Raw genomic sequence first — 15693 nt, 5'->3', positions numbered from 1 at the left:
TTGTACAGGAGACAGGAATCAAGACCATCCCCAAGAAAAAGAAATGCAAAAAAGCAAAATGGCTGTCTGAGGAGGCCTAAAAAATAGCTGTGAAAAGAAGAGAAGTGAACAGCAAAGGAGAAAAGGAACAATATACCCATTTGAATGCAGAGTTGCAAAGAATAGCAAGGAGAGATAAGAAAGCCTTCCTCACTGATCAATGCAAAGAAATAGAGGAAAACAATAGAATGGGAAAGACTAGAGATCTCTTCAAGAAAATTAGAGATACCAAGGGAACATTTCATGAAAAGATGGGCTCAATAAAGGACAGAAATGGTATGGACCTAACAGAAGCAGAAGATATTAAGAAGAGGTGGCAAGAATACACAGAAGACCTGTACAAAAAAGATCTTCATGACCCAGATAATCACGATGGTGTGATCACCCACACTCACCTAGAGCCAGACATCCTGGAATGTGAAGTCAGGTGGGCCTTAGGAAGCATCATTACGAACAAAGCTAGTGGAGTTGATGGAGTTCCAGTTGAGTTATTTCAAATCCTAAAAGATGACACTGTGAAAGTGCTGCACTCAATATGCCAGCAAATTTGGAAAACTCAGCAGTGGCCACAGGACTGAAAAAGGTCAGTTTCCTTTCCAATCCCAAAGAAAGGCAATGCCAAAGAATGCTCAAACTACCGCACAATTGCACTCATCTCACACGCTAGTAAAGTAATGCTCAAAATTCTCCAAGCCAGGCTTCAGCAATACGTGAACCCTGAACTTCCAGATGTTCAAGCTGGTTTTAGAAAAGGCGGAGGAACCAGAGATGAAATTGCCAACATCCGCTGGATCATCAAAAAAGCAAGAGAGTTTCAGAAAAACATCTATATCTGCTTTATTGACTAGGCCAAAGCCTTTGACTGTGTGGATCACAATACACTGTGGAAAATTCTGAAAGAGATGGGAATACCTGACCACCTGACCTGCCTCTTGAGAAACTTGTATGCAGGTCAGGAAAAAACAGTTAGAACTGGACATGGAACAACACACTGGTTCCAAATAGGAAAAGGAGTATGTCAAGGCTGTATATTGTCACCCTGCTTATTTAACTTATATGCAGAGTACATCATGAGAAACACTGGGCTGGAAGAAACACAAGCTGGAATCAAGATTGCTGGGAGAAATATCAGTAACCTCAGATATGCAGATGACACCACCCTTATGGCAGAAAGTGAAGAACTAAAGAGCCTCTTGATGAAAGTGAAAGCAAAGAGTGAAAAAGTTGGCTTAAAGCTCAACATTCAGAAAACTAAGATCATGGCATCTGGTCCCATCACTTCATGGCAAATAGATGGGGGAACGGTGGAAACAGTGGCTGACTTTATTTTTTGTGGCTCCAAAATCACTGCAGATGGTGATTGCAGCCATGAAATTAAAAGACACTTACTCCTTGGAAGGAAAGTTATGATCAACCTAGACAGCATATTAAAAAGCAAAGACATTACTTTGTCAACAAAGGTCCATCTAGTCAAGGCTATGGTTTTTCCATTAGTCATGTATGGATGTGAGAGTTGGACTGTGAAGAAAGCTGAGTGCCGAAGAATTGATGCTTTTGAACTGTGGTTTTGGAGAAGACTCTTGAGAGTCCCTTGGACTGCAAGAAGATCCAACCAGTCCATCCTAAAGGAGATCAGTCCTGGGTGTTCATTGTAAGGACTGATGTTGAAGCTGAAACTCCAATACTTTGGCCACCTGAAGTGAAGGGCTGACTCATTTGAAAAGACCCTGATGCTGAGAAAGATTGAGGGCAGGAGGAGAAGGGGACAACAGAGGATGAGCTGGTTGGATGGCATCACTGACTCAATGGACATGGGTTTGGGTGGACTCCGGGAGTTGGTCACGGACAGGGAAGCCTGGGGTGCTGCAGTTCATGAGGTCGCAAAGAGTCAGACATGACTGAGTGACTGAACTGAACTGAAAACTACAGGTAAGAAAGCAAGGTTCTGGGTCTAATTGTCTAGCAGTTGTAGATCTCTTGCCTCTAATTGCTCTTTGTGCCCCAAGTTTGAGGAGATATCTATGGATATTCCTGGGTCCTCATCCTACAAATTTCTCCCTATCAGAGGGTTTCAGCAGCTATGACCTTTTACCCATTCAAAAGTCAGGGTCTTTAAGCATCTGTAGCTTTAATTAATTCATTCAATATTTGGTAAGTTGACAAATGTTTTTTGAGAAACTACAATGTTCCAAAAAGTTCTGGTGTTGAAGATTTAAGAGTGAATAAACTGACAGAATCTCTGATTTCAGGGCATATATTCTAGTGGGAATGGGACACTGCTAAAAGAATGAACAAAGAACTACAGGACAAGCATAAACAAGAAAGCTGTCAGACAGTGCGGGATGCTTAGTGGACAAATGAAGCTAGATGCTGTGATGAAAATTTCCTAGGTAGTAATGACTTCTTGATGGTCAGGAAGGCATTTTAAGGAGGTGACATTTAAGCTGAAATTGAATGGTGGCGAATTGGCCATACACAGATGGCACACCTGTTAGAAGGAAAGCTAGGAACAAACTCACAGAAGGAAATAAGCCTGAAGTATCTGAGGATCAGTGTTGACTCAATGGAAAAAACCCTGATGCTGGGAAAGATAGAGGGCAGGAGGAGAAGCCGGCAACAGAGGACTAGATGGTTGGATGGCATCACTAACTCAATGGACATGAGTTTGAGCAAATTCTGGGAGTTAGTGAAGGACAGGGAAGCCAGGTATGCTGTAGTCCATGGGGTCGCAAAGAGTCAGGCACAACTGAGGGACTGAACAACAACAACAGTCTGCGGATCAGCAAAAACCCAGCAGGGCAAGAGCTGTAGGTTAGCCTGAGGTATCAGGAGGCTGTGGGGAGGAGTTTGAATTTTATGCTAAGTTAGTGATAAATCTTTGGCGAATTTTGAGTAGGGGAGAGATACGATAGGAATTTAAGAAAATTATTCAGACTGTGGTGGAGAGAAAGGATAGGAAGATCCAAATGTGGAGACAGGGAGTCCAGTTAGGCTGCTACAGTAGTGGTCCAAGGAATGATGGTAGTGTTGTTGACCTGAATGGTGGTGTTGAAGGTGGCAAGAATGAAATGATAATAGAATATTTGGTAGAAGTCAAGTCAGTGGGACTTGGGACTGATTTGATGTGGGAAGGAGGGTTGAATTGTGTCCCTCAAAGATATGACCACTTGGATCCTCAGAATGTGACCTAATTTGGAATAAGGGTCTTTGCAGCTGTAACTAAGATAAGGATCTTGAGATAAGATCATTCCAGATTACAGTAGGTCTTAAGTTCAATGTGAATGTCCTTATAAGAAATAGAAAACGAGACAGATACAGAGACCCAGGGAGACGGTCATGTGAAGACAGAGACAGAGATTAAAGTCATGCATTGACAAGTCAAGGAATGCCAAGGATTACTCACAGCCAATAGAAGGTAGAAGAGGTGTGAATCCTTTAAAACCACCAGAAAGAATTAAAGCTGCCAACATCTAGTTTTGGATTTTTGGCCTCCAGAAGTGTGAGAGAATAAATTTCTGTGGTTTTAAGCCAAGTTTGTGGTAAATTTGTTATGGCAGCCACAGAAAACTAATAAAGAAGGGAAGAGGAAAGTCAGAAATATCTCCTGAGTTTTTTAGAGGATGATACCATTTACTGACATGGGGAAGACTGGGAGAAGAGCACCTCATCTTCTAGAGGTGGCAAGGGGGATGGAATTCCACTTGAAGCAGAATTCAGTTCTAGTTGGCAGATCCAGGGAAGAGGAGAGAGGTAAGCAGAGATGGTTCCAGGTCTAGGGTTCAAGTATGGGGAGAGGGCCAAGAACGCTGCTCAAGTAATAGCCTGATGGTGGGATCTATTGCTGCCTCAGTCTTGTCTTCCTTCCCTTACTTGTGAATGAAGTAGGGGCATTTACTTAATTTCTTGGAATCTCATTTGTTTCATGTTAAAATAGAAGTTTAAAAAAAAAAATGTAGCACTTTTATTTCAGAGTCAAGAAGATATCCTTTATTTTTATCACTCTCCTAAGATATTATTTTCCTCTTAGGAAAGATCAACACTTGTCTCTTTTTATTCCACCTACATCAAGAGAATTAATTGAAATGCACTAATGTGCTTAGGGCTTCCCTTGTGGCTCAGCTGATAAAGAATCTGCCTGCAATGCGGGAGACCTGGGTTCGATCTCTGGGTTGGGAAGATCCCCTGGCAAAGGGAAAGGCTACCCACTCCAGTATTCTGGCCTGGAGAATTCCATGGACTGTATAGTCCATGGGGTGGCAAAGAGTCGGACATGACTGAGCGACTTTCACTAATCAATGGTTAAGGAGAAGAATGCTCCATCAGTAGAAGTGAGCTCTGTTACCTTGTAGTATTTGGGAACACAAATGTGTTCAAACCAGCTGTGATTTTCAAGTGCCTTAAATGTTATTTCAAAACATTTTCAGGAATTTCCCAACTTTTCATTCAAGAAAGTACAAACTCCTCCCTACCCGCTGCCAGTGCCTGGTCCAAAAGGGATCACTTTACTGTACTATGGTATTTATAAACACATCAAGGTACTTTATTGAAAAGAATTTTCAAATTGAGAAATCTAAGAAAAGCCTTTAAAATAAATCATGAAGACAGTTGCCTCTTGCTCTTCATGTAAGATCACAGATGCCATGATAAAAATCAATGGAATTGCTGAACCCTCCCATGTCAGTTGCCTATAAATTTTCAGGATTCAGTCAGTAAGCCTCGAATGTGGTGACAGATTCTTTAGGGTTTGGTTTCTGTGGTTAGAAAACATCTAGGAAGCTGTAAATGATGGCCTCTCTGACTTTGCTCAAGCTATTTTCTCTGCCTCCCGTTTTCCCATTGTCACATCATTCCTGCCCACCCACCTCCACCCCCAATCCTTCAGGGCACTGCTTTAAGGCCCCACTTCCAGGAAAATCACTCCTTTTATTGCATTCATGATGAGGTGGAGATGTTGGGAGCATTCTAAGTATTCCCTGCCCCGACCCCACACCAGCCAGCTGTGACCCTATTCTCCTTGGACCTCCTTCCTATGGCAATTTCTGCACCTCTCTCAGCTTGCTGACACTGTCTCCCTTAAATGCTATAGTTTCCCTTTTCTTGTTCTTTCTTCTTAGCATCTTGATCTCTACTCTCTTCACCTCTGCACTCACTCATCACAACCTTACACAATGAGGAATGGAAAAGGTCCGTGGGCATGGATGAATGGATACATCTTGTAGGCATGCAGGCATACTGAATGCACGTGCTGTCTATAAGTTTTGAAGTGGTCTTTCTTTGCCCACATGCTTGCTTTAGCAGTATGCAGCAGGTGCAACATAGATGGAATGTTCTAGCACTTGGGTCTTTTTCAGTTTAGCTTCTTGAACCACCAGTTTGGCTCCTTCTTCCTTACCTCTCAGTTTTCCCTCAAATCCTTTTAGCAGCTCAGTCTCCCATAAAACTTTCCCACAATACTCACAGCTGATTTTCCCTGGATAATAATTCAGTTTATCTCTTGACCATGGCTTTCCCAACTATGGCTTCTCTGGTGTGATGAATAGACTCTTGAGTTACCTTGGATAAAACACTTCTGAGTTCAGCCCACTCTTTGGGGCTTTCCTTTCTCTCTTCTCCTATTGGATTTATCTTGGTTTTATTAATGGGGTGTTTTTCACCTTATTGATAGTAACTCGGTGAAGAACTTAACTCCAGAGACTTTATACTCCCTCTAGAGAGGCAAAGATTTAGAGAAAGCTATATGGCAGCCCCAGTTTATTTATACATCAGGTTTCATGAAAACCTTGCTATAGAGTGTATAGAAAAACTACCTGAGTTTGTAGAGTCATTTTATCAACAGTTGTAGTTTGGGGAGACCCAAATCCATGTAGTTACTTTGCCCCACTTGGTAGCACTCCATAGTATGATGACATGAATAAGGAGAAGGGTAGCTATTAAGACATAAGACTGTTTTCCCAAAGTTAGGCAAGAAAATCAGATTTGTTGCTTCTAAAATCCATTTTATATGTTCACATCCACCTCATGCTGATAATTTTACTGATAATATAATTTGAAAGATATCACTAAAACAGATTGGATTTCTCAATGTCAGTGTTCAAAGGCCCTTCGAGATGATCTAATGTGATGTTTTCCAAAGCGAGAGATTATACCCTTGTAGCACTGGGGTTGTTTTGATAAGGTACATAGATACAATACTAAACACCATTGACTCGTAAGAGGCATACTCTTTTTAAAATTCTCCAGCTTTCTGATTAATCAAGGAAAAGCTGCAATTTGGATCCCAAATATCTGTTTCACCTCTCTGTGACTTACTAATCATCTTTATTTATTCATTTGTTTATTTTAAAAATAGCATAAACATGCACAAGACTCAAATCTTCTGTACACAACCCTCTCTGTGAAGTGAATTTTGTAATGCCTCTTTGTCACAGTGTTTATTTTTCATGTTTCATGATTACATGTGGCAAGGAATATTCATTTACTGTTTAACATGGTAATATAAGGCTTCCACTTATAAACATTTATATAAGTAAAATTGTGAGTTAACTAAAAGGGAAATAATGACACTTGTTGAGATCCACAGTCTCATGCTTTCGGAAGTCCATAGTGAAAAATAAAGATGCAGTCCCCACTCTCTTTAGCATTAAGTCAATGAGAGTTGGGCCGTAAAGAAGGCTGAGTGCTGAAGAATTGATGCTTTGGAACTGTGGTGCTGGAAAAGACTCTTGAGAGTCCCTTGACCTGCAAGGAGATCAAACCAGTCAATCCTAAAGGAAATCAATCCTAAGTATTCACTGGAAGGACTGATGCTGAAGCTGAAGCTCCAGTAATTTCTGATATGAAGGGCCGCCTCATTAAAAAAGACCCTGATGCTGGGAAAGATTGAGGGCAGGGGGAGAAGCCACAACAGAGAGTGAGATGGTTGGATGGTATCACTGACTCAATGGACATGAGTTTGAGCAAGCTTTGGGAGATAGTGAAGGACAGGGAAGCCTGGTGCGCTGCAGTCCATGGGGTCACAAAGAGATGGACACAACTTAGCAACTGAACAACAATGACAGCAATTTGTTGAACCTCACAATCTTTATGACTTATGTTTGTCCTTCTAATTTGGAGCTTCTAGGAATCATTTCCATCAAGTACATGACTTAGTTCTTCCTTATGACAGTGAACTTCTCAGGAATACATGATGCAATGGGAAGCCAGGCAAGGCTGGGATGTGTCAAGGCATTCCAGGTTGGGGCCACTCCTGCAGGCGACAGGTTTCATACAAGCCTCCCTCCATTTTATGAGGCGATTTAACTCATGGCTGATCCAGGAAAGAGCTAGTCCGCCAAATGCTTCCATGGCTTCTGTCAGAAGATGGCTAGATACTACTCTTGAAAGCTCTCAGGACCTCATGTAATCCCTTTCCCCTTGCAGAAGTGGAGTGAAGCCACAATCTGATAATTTCTTCAGGAACTACTTCCCCTCAATTGTCATCCTAGCTTTCACTTTTCTAAATCAAGTGGGGGAAAAAGATATTGGGGTCTGGTGAACATCTGGGTAACATATTTGTCAAAGGAATCTGTTTCTCTTTTCCTCTTACAATGAGGAAACTATCCTCCATTCCTAGGAAAATGATTAATGATAGTACACGGAAGCCAAAAGCATATGAGCTTTTACTTGACTTTCTTTTCTTCCCCCCTCCTACCTGTGAACAGATAGGCTTTTCCTATCTGTGTTCTGGCTTGGGACACTCAAAGTTTCAGGAATCTCTCAGGTCTGTTTCTTGAAAGGGCTGTGGATTTGCTGATTGACTTCCTCTTTGGTATACTTGAGCAATTATTTGTTGTGGATGATGCAGGAGTTTCTGAAGCATACAAGTCTGCTTTTGCCCTCCACTTCAGTTGCTCTCTATCTATATCAAGTGACGGCTAACCACAGCCCAGACAGACAGAAAGGCATGTTCACAAGTGTGTTGTGACCTGAAAGGGTTGGCTGACTCATGAGTGAGGTCAGGGTCACCTCCTGTGGCCACCTGATTTCATATACCACAGAGATAACAGAGACCTGGTCCCAAGCCCCAAGCTCACTCCTTCCTGCAGTGGCTTGAGGCCTCGCAGCTCCCTCTTCAGTTTATAAGAGCTGGGAAGCATGGTCTGATTTGATGCATGTACATAGAAGTGGGAGTTTTGGTGGCTTCCTGTAGCCTCATGAGGCCAATGTGGCATCTTCTCTCTTCCGTAAGATCCTCCCCGCACAATCTTTACTTCCATTTCCATTTTCTCAGCTTGACTATTCTCCTCTGAGTACTCCCCCATTCCCACTTATGAGTACTCCCCCATTCCCAGGCCTGAGCACGTAGGTAACCCTCTGTTGTGATCTGGGTCTATAGGACGCTTCTCTTGCCTTATTCCTCCAGATTTGTACCCCCCGCACTGACTGTTAACTCGTTACTTCCCTTTTCTCTGTCCCTTCCTCACATGCAGAGGCCACAGAAGGCTTCAACTTATGGTGAAATCTGAGCCACAGGGGATGTATACATATATGCCTTATGCAAAATAGTTTAACTTATAAAAGGCTAGTTCTATTTATGAATATTAATGAATTAGAAATGGGAATAGAAAAAATATATTACATGAAGAAATGACAGAAATGATAAAATTTAGGAAACATTTTAACAAGAGACTTACATAACATGTATAAAGAAAACAATTCAGTTTTATTCTTATTTAAGAAACAAATGGTACCTAGTTTCTCCAAGACCTTGTAACCCAGGAGAGATCTGATTGCATCTGCTGAAATGTGTCATTACTGTATTGTTGCAATGTCCCTCTCCATGTGTAAAACCTGATCATTACACTACATAGCTCTAGACTGTTTATGTAGTTATATGAGCCCGTGTTACCTACATAATTAAGCAAAGCTTTAATAATAAAAAAAGAAGCATTTAGTCAATAGCATACATTTTCCATAAGAGAGAGTGGTTAACAAGCTTATTAATAAGGTTAATGAGCACGTTAATAAAGTTGATATGTTTATGCTCAACAAGTTAACCACTTGACAATATTGGCAGTGCTTATTGTAGAGCATGAAGGGATCTAGTGATTAGATCTAAATAGACTCTGAATCATTAGTTTCTTTTCATTTCGGAGACATAGAAGTAGATTTTAAGCCAGGGAGAATCTGTCTGTCTCTTCAGGTAAGAGTAACTGAAGAAATACTGTACACTTCATTTCAATGTCTCTGTATAACATGTGTTCCTTTTTAGTTCATAAAAGAGTTATAAAAATAAAATGACAAAACATGATATTACTGATGTTGCAGTGCTTATATAAGGTAAACTTGTAAAATACAAAAAAAATAAAAATTATATGTATTTAAGGTATACAACATGATCTGATATACATATACATAGTGAAATTATTACTATGGCTAAGTTAATTATTAAATATAATTACTATTTTTGTGTGTGTAGTAAGAGCACATGATATGAATTCTCTTAGCAGATTTCCAGTGTTCAGTATATCATTATTAATAAAGTTTATTTTCTGCTGTATTTTCAACTATAACATATAGTTAGTGCATTGTAAAATAGAACTTATGAGAATATGCAAATTTCTAGAGACTAAATGATATATAGTTAAAAGTCAGAATAAACAACATTCTGCTTTAGATCTTAAAGTCAACATATCCAAAAGATAATACATTTCCCCATTAGCCAGTTAGTGAGCTGTTTTTACCTCTACCAATTATCTGTATGATAATCTCAGTGTAGAATGCAAAATGGTGTGAAGTTGTAAAAAGTAACAGCAAAACAGCTTAACAGTGGCTGTGTGAAGAACTCTCAATTGCTAAAACATGTTCTTAGGTATCAGTTTTTTTGAAAGCTCTTCAAAATATATTGATGATGAGTCTGATTTTTTTTTTCAGAAATGTTTGTTGAATTCTAAACTGTTTTACATCATGGTCAATGGAATAGATATCTGAACACAGGCCATCCATTCTTCTGAATGTTGGTGAAGACTAAAAGCTGTTTTTCATGGAGAAGCGAAGTTTTTCATGGAGAATCCTGGCTCAATCCCTAGACAGGTATCTCTCAGATAGGTGGGCTGAGTGCAGATGATGGTATATTTCCTGGCCAGGAACCCAGAGCCCACTAGGGCAATGTTTTTAAACTGTGGGTTGCAACCCACTGTTGTTGCTGTTTAGTTGCTAAGTCAAGCCCGACTCTTTTGTGACCCCATGGACTGTAGCCCTCTAGGCTCCACTGTCCATGGAATTTCTCAGGCAAGAGTACTGGAGTGGGTTGTCATTTTCTTCTCCAGGGGATCTTCCTGGGCCGGGGATTGAACCTGTGTCTCCTGCATTGGCAGGTGGATTCTTTACCACTGAGCCACCTGGGAAGCCCTGCAATTCATTAACAGGTCATAAAATTAGTTTACTATACTGTTGCCCAATAGAAATATGAGTAATCTAATAAAAAAATTTCTTCTAGCCACATGAAGAAAGCAGTTGAAGTTAATTTTAATAATTTAATCTGTTATATTAAAATATTATTTTGACATGTAATATAAAATAAGAAATGAGAAAAAATAAGAAATAAGAAAGGCTTCCTCAGTAATCAATGCAAAGAAATTGAGGAAAACAATAGAATGGGAAAGACTAGAGATCTCGTCAAGAAAATTAGAGATACCAAGGGAACGTTTCATGCAAATATGAACACAATACAAGACAGAAATGGTATGGACCTAACAGAATCAGAAAATATTAAGAAGAGGTGGCAAGAATACACAGAAGAACTATACAAAAAAGATCTTCATGACCCAGATGACCACGATGGTGTGATCACTCACCTAGAGCCAGACATCCTGGAATGTGAAGTCAAGTGGGCCTTAGAAAGCATCACTACGAACAAAGCTAGTGGAGGTGATGGAATTCCAGTTGAGCTATTTCAAATCCTCAAAGATGATGCTGTGAAAGTGCTGCACTCAATATGCTAGCAAATCTGGAAAACTCAGCGGTGGCCACAGGACTGGAAAAGGTCAGTTTTCATTCCAATCCCAAAGAAAGGCAATGCCGAAGAATGCTCAAACTACCGCACAATTGTACTCATCTCACATGCTAGCAAAGTAATGCTCAAAATTCTCCAAGCCAGGTTTCAACAGTACGTGAACCGTGAAATTCCAGATGTTCAAACTGGATTTAGAAAAGGCAGAGGAACCAGAGATCAAATTGCTAACATCTGCTGGATCATCAAAAAAGCAAGAAAGTTCCAGAAAAACGTATACTTCTGCTTTATTGGCTATGCCAAAGCCTTTGACTGTGTGGATCACAACAAACTGGAAAATTCTCAAGAGATGGGAATACCAGACCATCTGATCTGCCTCCTGAAAAATCTGTATGCAAGTCAAGAAGCAACAGTTAGAACCAGACATGGAACAACAGACTGATTCCAAATCTGGAAAGGAGTACATCAAGGCTGCATATTGTCACCCTGTTTACTTAACTTATGTGCAGAGTACATCATGTGAAATGCCAGGCTGGATGAAGCACAAGCTGGAATCAAGATTGCTGGGAGAAATATCAACAACCTCAGATATGCAGATGACACCACCCTTATGGCAGAAAGCGAAGAACTAAAGAGCCTCTTGATGAAAGTGAAAGAGAAGAGTGAAAAAGTTGGCTTAACACTCAACATTCAGAAAATGAAGATCATGGCATCCGGTCCCATCACTTCATGGCAAATAGATGGGGAAATAATGGAAAGAATGAAAGACGTTATTTTTCTGGGCTCCAAAATCACTGCAGATGGTGACGGCAGCCATGAAATTAAAAGACGCTTGCTCCTTGGAGGAAAGGCTATGACCAACCTATACAGCATATTAAAAAATAAAGACATTACTTTGCCAACAGAGGTCCATCTAGTCAAAGCTATGGTTTACCCAGTAGTCATGTATGGATGTGAGAGTTGGACTATAAAGAAAGCTGAGTGCTGAAGAATTGATGCTTTTGAACTGTGGTGTTGGAGAAGACTCTTGAGAGTCCCTTGGACAGCAAGGAGATAAAACCAATCTATCCTAAAGGAAATAAGTCCTGAATATTCATTGAAAGGACTGATATTAAAGCTGAAACTCCAATACTTTGGCCACCTGATGCACAGAACTGACTCATTTGAAAAGACCATGATGCTGGGAAAGAGTGAGGGCAGGTGGAGAAGGGGATGACAGAGGATGAGATGGTTGGATGACATCACTGACTCAATGGACATGAGTTTGAGTAAGCTCTAGGAGTTGGTGATGAACAGGGAAGGCTGGCGTACTGCAGTCCATGGGGTCTCAAAGAGTCAGACACGACTGAGCAACTGAACTGAATTGATAAAATTATTAATGAAGTATTGTACATTAACTTTTTGTACTTATTTTTTAAAACCTGGTGTTTATTTTACAGTGGCACTCCCATTCAGACTAGCTATACTTCACGTTCTCAGTAGCCACATGCAGCTATTGACTATCACACTAAACAGCCAAGTCTGGTGCCTGCAAGTTTATTCATTGAAATATAGTGGAATACTATCAGTTCAGTTCAGTTGCTCAGTCGTGTTAGGTCCATGAATCAAGGCAAATTGGAAGTGGTCAAACTGGAGATGGCAAGAGTGAACATCGACATTCTAGGAATCAGCGAACTAAGATGGACTGGAATGGGTGAATTTAACTCAGATGACCATTATATCTACTACTGTGGGCAGAAATCCCTTAGAAGAAATGGAGTAGCATCATAGTCAACAAAAGAGTCCGAAATGCAGTACTTGGATGCAATCTCAAAAACGACAGAATGATCTCTGTTCATTTCCAAGGCAAACCATTCAATATCATGGTAACCCAAGTCTATGCCCCAACCAGTAATGCTGAAGAAGCTGAAGTTGAACGGTTCTGTGAAGACCTAGAAGGCCTTCTAGAACTAACACCCAAAAAAGATGTCCTTTTCATTATAGGGGACTGGAATGCAAAAGTAGGAAGTCAAGAAACACCTGGAGTAACAGGCAAATTTGACCTTGAAGTATAGAATGAAGCAGGGCAAAGGCTAATAGAGTTCTGCCAAGAGAATGCACTGGTCATAGCAAACACCCTCTTCCAACAACGCAAGAGAAGACTCTACACATGGACATCACCAGATGGTCAACACCGAAATCAGATTGATTATATTCTTTGTAGCCAAAGATGGAGAAGCTCTATACAGTCAGCAAAAACAAGACTGGGAGCTGACTGTGGCTCAGATCATGAACTCCTTATTGCCAAATTCAGACTTAAATTGAAGAAAGTGGGGAAAACCACTAGATCATTCAGGTATGACCTAGATCAAATCCCTTATGACTATACAGTGGAAATAAGAAATAGATTTAAGGGACTAGATCTGATAGACAGAGTGCCTGATGAACTGTGGATGGAGGTTCATGACATTGTGCAGGAGACAGGAATCCAGACCATCCCCAAGAAAAAGAAATGCAGAAAAGCAAAATGGCTGTCTGAGGAGGCCTTACAAATAGCTGTGAAAAGAAGAGAAGCAAAAAGCAAAGGAGAAAAGGAAAGATATACCCATTTGAATGCAGAGTTCCAAAGAATAGCAAGGAGAGATAAGAAAGCCTTCCTCACTGATCAATGCAAAGAAATAGAGGAAAACAATAGAATGGAATGTTTCCGCAGGCATTGCTTATAGTAAGGTAAATACTTTTTCAGGAAATGCAAGGTGTGTTTTTGAATGAGGATTGTGGTTTAAAAGTATATTTGAGAGACTCATAGATGTAGAGCACAGACTTTGGGTTGCCAAGGGGAAGGCGGGAAGGAAGAGGGATGGACTGGGAGTTTGGTGTTGGTAGATGCAAACTATTACCTTTAGAATGGATAAACAACAAGGTCCTAATGTATAGCACAGAGAGCTATATTCAATATCCTGTGATAAACCATAAGGGAAAAGAATATGAAGAAGGAATGTATATATGAAATGTGTTTAACTGAGTCACATTGCTCTATAGCAGAGATTGGCACATCATTGTAAATCAACTATACTTCAACAAAAAAAAATTTTAAAGTATGTTTGAAAGCTGATATAGTACATTCTCCCAGCTAAGTATCTATGGAGAAGTACTAAAGACAGTTGCTTTTTTGGCAACATTAAGAGCTCCATGGAGCACTTGCCAGGCTCACCACTTCTTGATATCTACTCAAACCTTAGATAGGTATCAAGTGAGACTTACAGGATTCCTTGAAGGACATGCAACTCACCAGTTTGCATGTATGCTCAGGCTTTTCTGGACAAATTCAAATCAACAAAGAGATGGGGCTCTTGACTCTAATTGGGTTGTTTTTATTATACTTTGATGCGACATCACCATAATGATGTTCAAAGCTGCTATCACCATGTATATGGGCACTTTAACATGTTGCTGAGGGAATGTGTATTTGTACAACACTTTTGGTAGACAATTCGATGACACACATAAAAAATAAAAATAAAAATTGTGGGTGCCCTAGAACCCAGCACTTCTAGAAGTTTATTCTGCTTCCAGGAATAAATGAAGGTGATAAATGTGTACATGAAAGTTCAGCTATACTAAATGCACTGAGGTATGTTGGATTGGATCCTGGAAGAGAAAAAGGACATTGGTAGAAAAACTAATAAAATCTGAATAAAGTATGGAGTTTAGTTAATATGTCAAAGTTTTTTTCTTGGTTGTAACAAATATACCATGGTGATATGTCAACATTAGGAAAAACTGGGTGTGGATATACGGAAGCTCTGTGTACTGTGTTAGTGACTTTTCTGTAAACCTGAAATCACCCTAAAACAAAATGTCTTTAAAATATTATTTTTTAAATTCAATTTTTTATAAAAATAAAGATTTTCATTATAGTACTGCTTATAAAAGCAAGAATTTGAAAATAGCCTAAATAGCCAACCTTGATCTTATAGGATGAAATACCAGGCAGTCATTTAAATGATGTTGTGGAATCGTATTTGCCAACAAGTAAAGATGCTCATAATATATGGAGTGAAAAATAACTTTCAAAATGTTGTTTTATTAAAATGTATGCATACAGAGAATTGGCAGAATGTTCACCAAAAGTCGAGAGTGGTTATGTCTATATCAGTAAGATTAGAGAAGGTTTTTTTAAATGTATGTTTTGTGTGTGTATGTGTTTTCTAGTTTTCCTTTATGGTAATTGTATTGGTTTTTTAAAAAGAATTTTTAAATAGTTTTTTTCTATTTTTAAAGAGCTTTATTGAGATACAATTCACGTAGCATAAAATTCTTCCTTTTAATGTGGACAATTCAGAGGTTTATATTTGCAGAAGCAGAATGGATGAGTCAGAGTGCCCCGACATGGCGTGTCAGTGATGAGTGTGCTCTCACCACAAACTTGGAAAGAAGGGACTCAGCTTTCCCTCTGAGAATTAGGCTCAGAAATCAACATCGAAAAGTATTAGCATTGAATTACGTGAAATCTCTTTAAAGAATCCGAATGACTCACAGGCCAGAATTAATGCTGGCTATAACCAGACTTGACATTCAGAAATGCAATCCAGGATGCATTTGTTGAAAAATAATTGATAAAGGCTGAACGTGTCTGAAAGATCACAGAGATAGCTGGTGCCCATCTCAGCTGGCCTCAGTTT

At 39.8% G+C, this 15693-nt stretch overlaps 1 protein-coding gene across 7 annotated transcripts in view; it reads left to right on the top strand.

The window, feature by feature from the left end:
* The window catches only part of LOC145520116 (uncharacterized), a 525123-nt gene that overhangs the window by 290371 nt on the left and 219059 nt on the right, over positions 1-15693 (top strand). For 2 of the 7 annotated variants that reach the window (XM_081525837.1, XM_081525827.1), the window contains exon 5: positions 9952-10110. The exons of the other annotated variants lie outside the window; for them this stretch is intronic. In XM_081525837.1, the coding sequence (XP_081381963.1) occupies positions 9952-10008 (57 nt within the window). In that variant the 3' untranslated portion in view covers positions 10009-10110. The remainder of the gene's footprint in view (positions 1-9951; positions 10111-15693) is intronic. 7 annotated transcript variants of the gene reach the window in all.

The sequence above is a fragment of the Giraffa tippelskirchi genome, chromosome 1, assembly GCF_054371585.1.
Source record: "Giraffa tippelskirchi isolate mGirTip1 chromosome 1, T2T-mGirTip1v1.2.pri, whole genome shotgun sequence".
NCBI classification, from domain to species: domain Eukaryota; kingdom Metazoa; phylum Chordata; class Mammalia; order Artiodactyla; family Giraffidae; genus Giraffa; species Giraffa tippelskirchi.
This window is presented reverse-complemented; position numbering and strand designations above follow the sequence as displayed.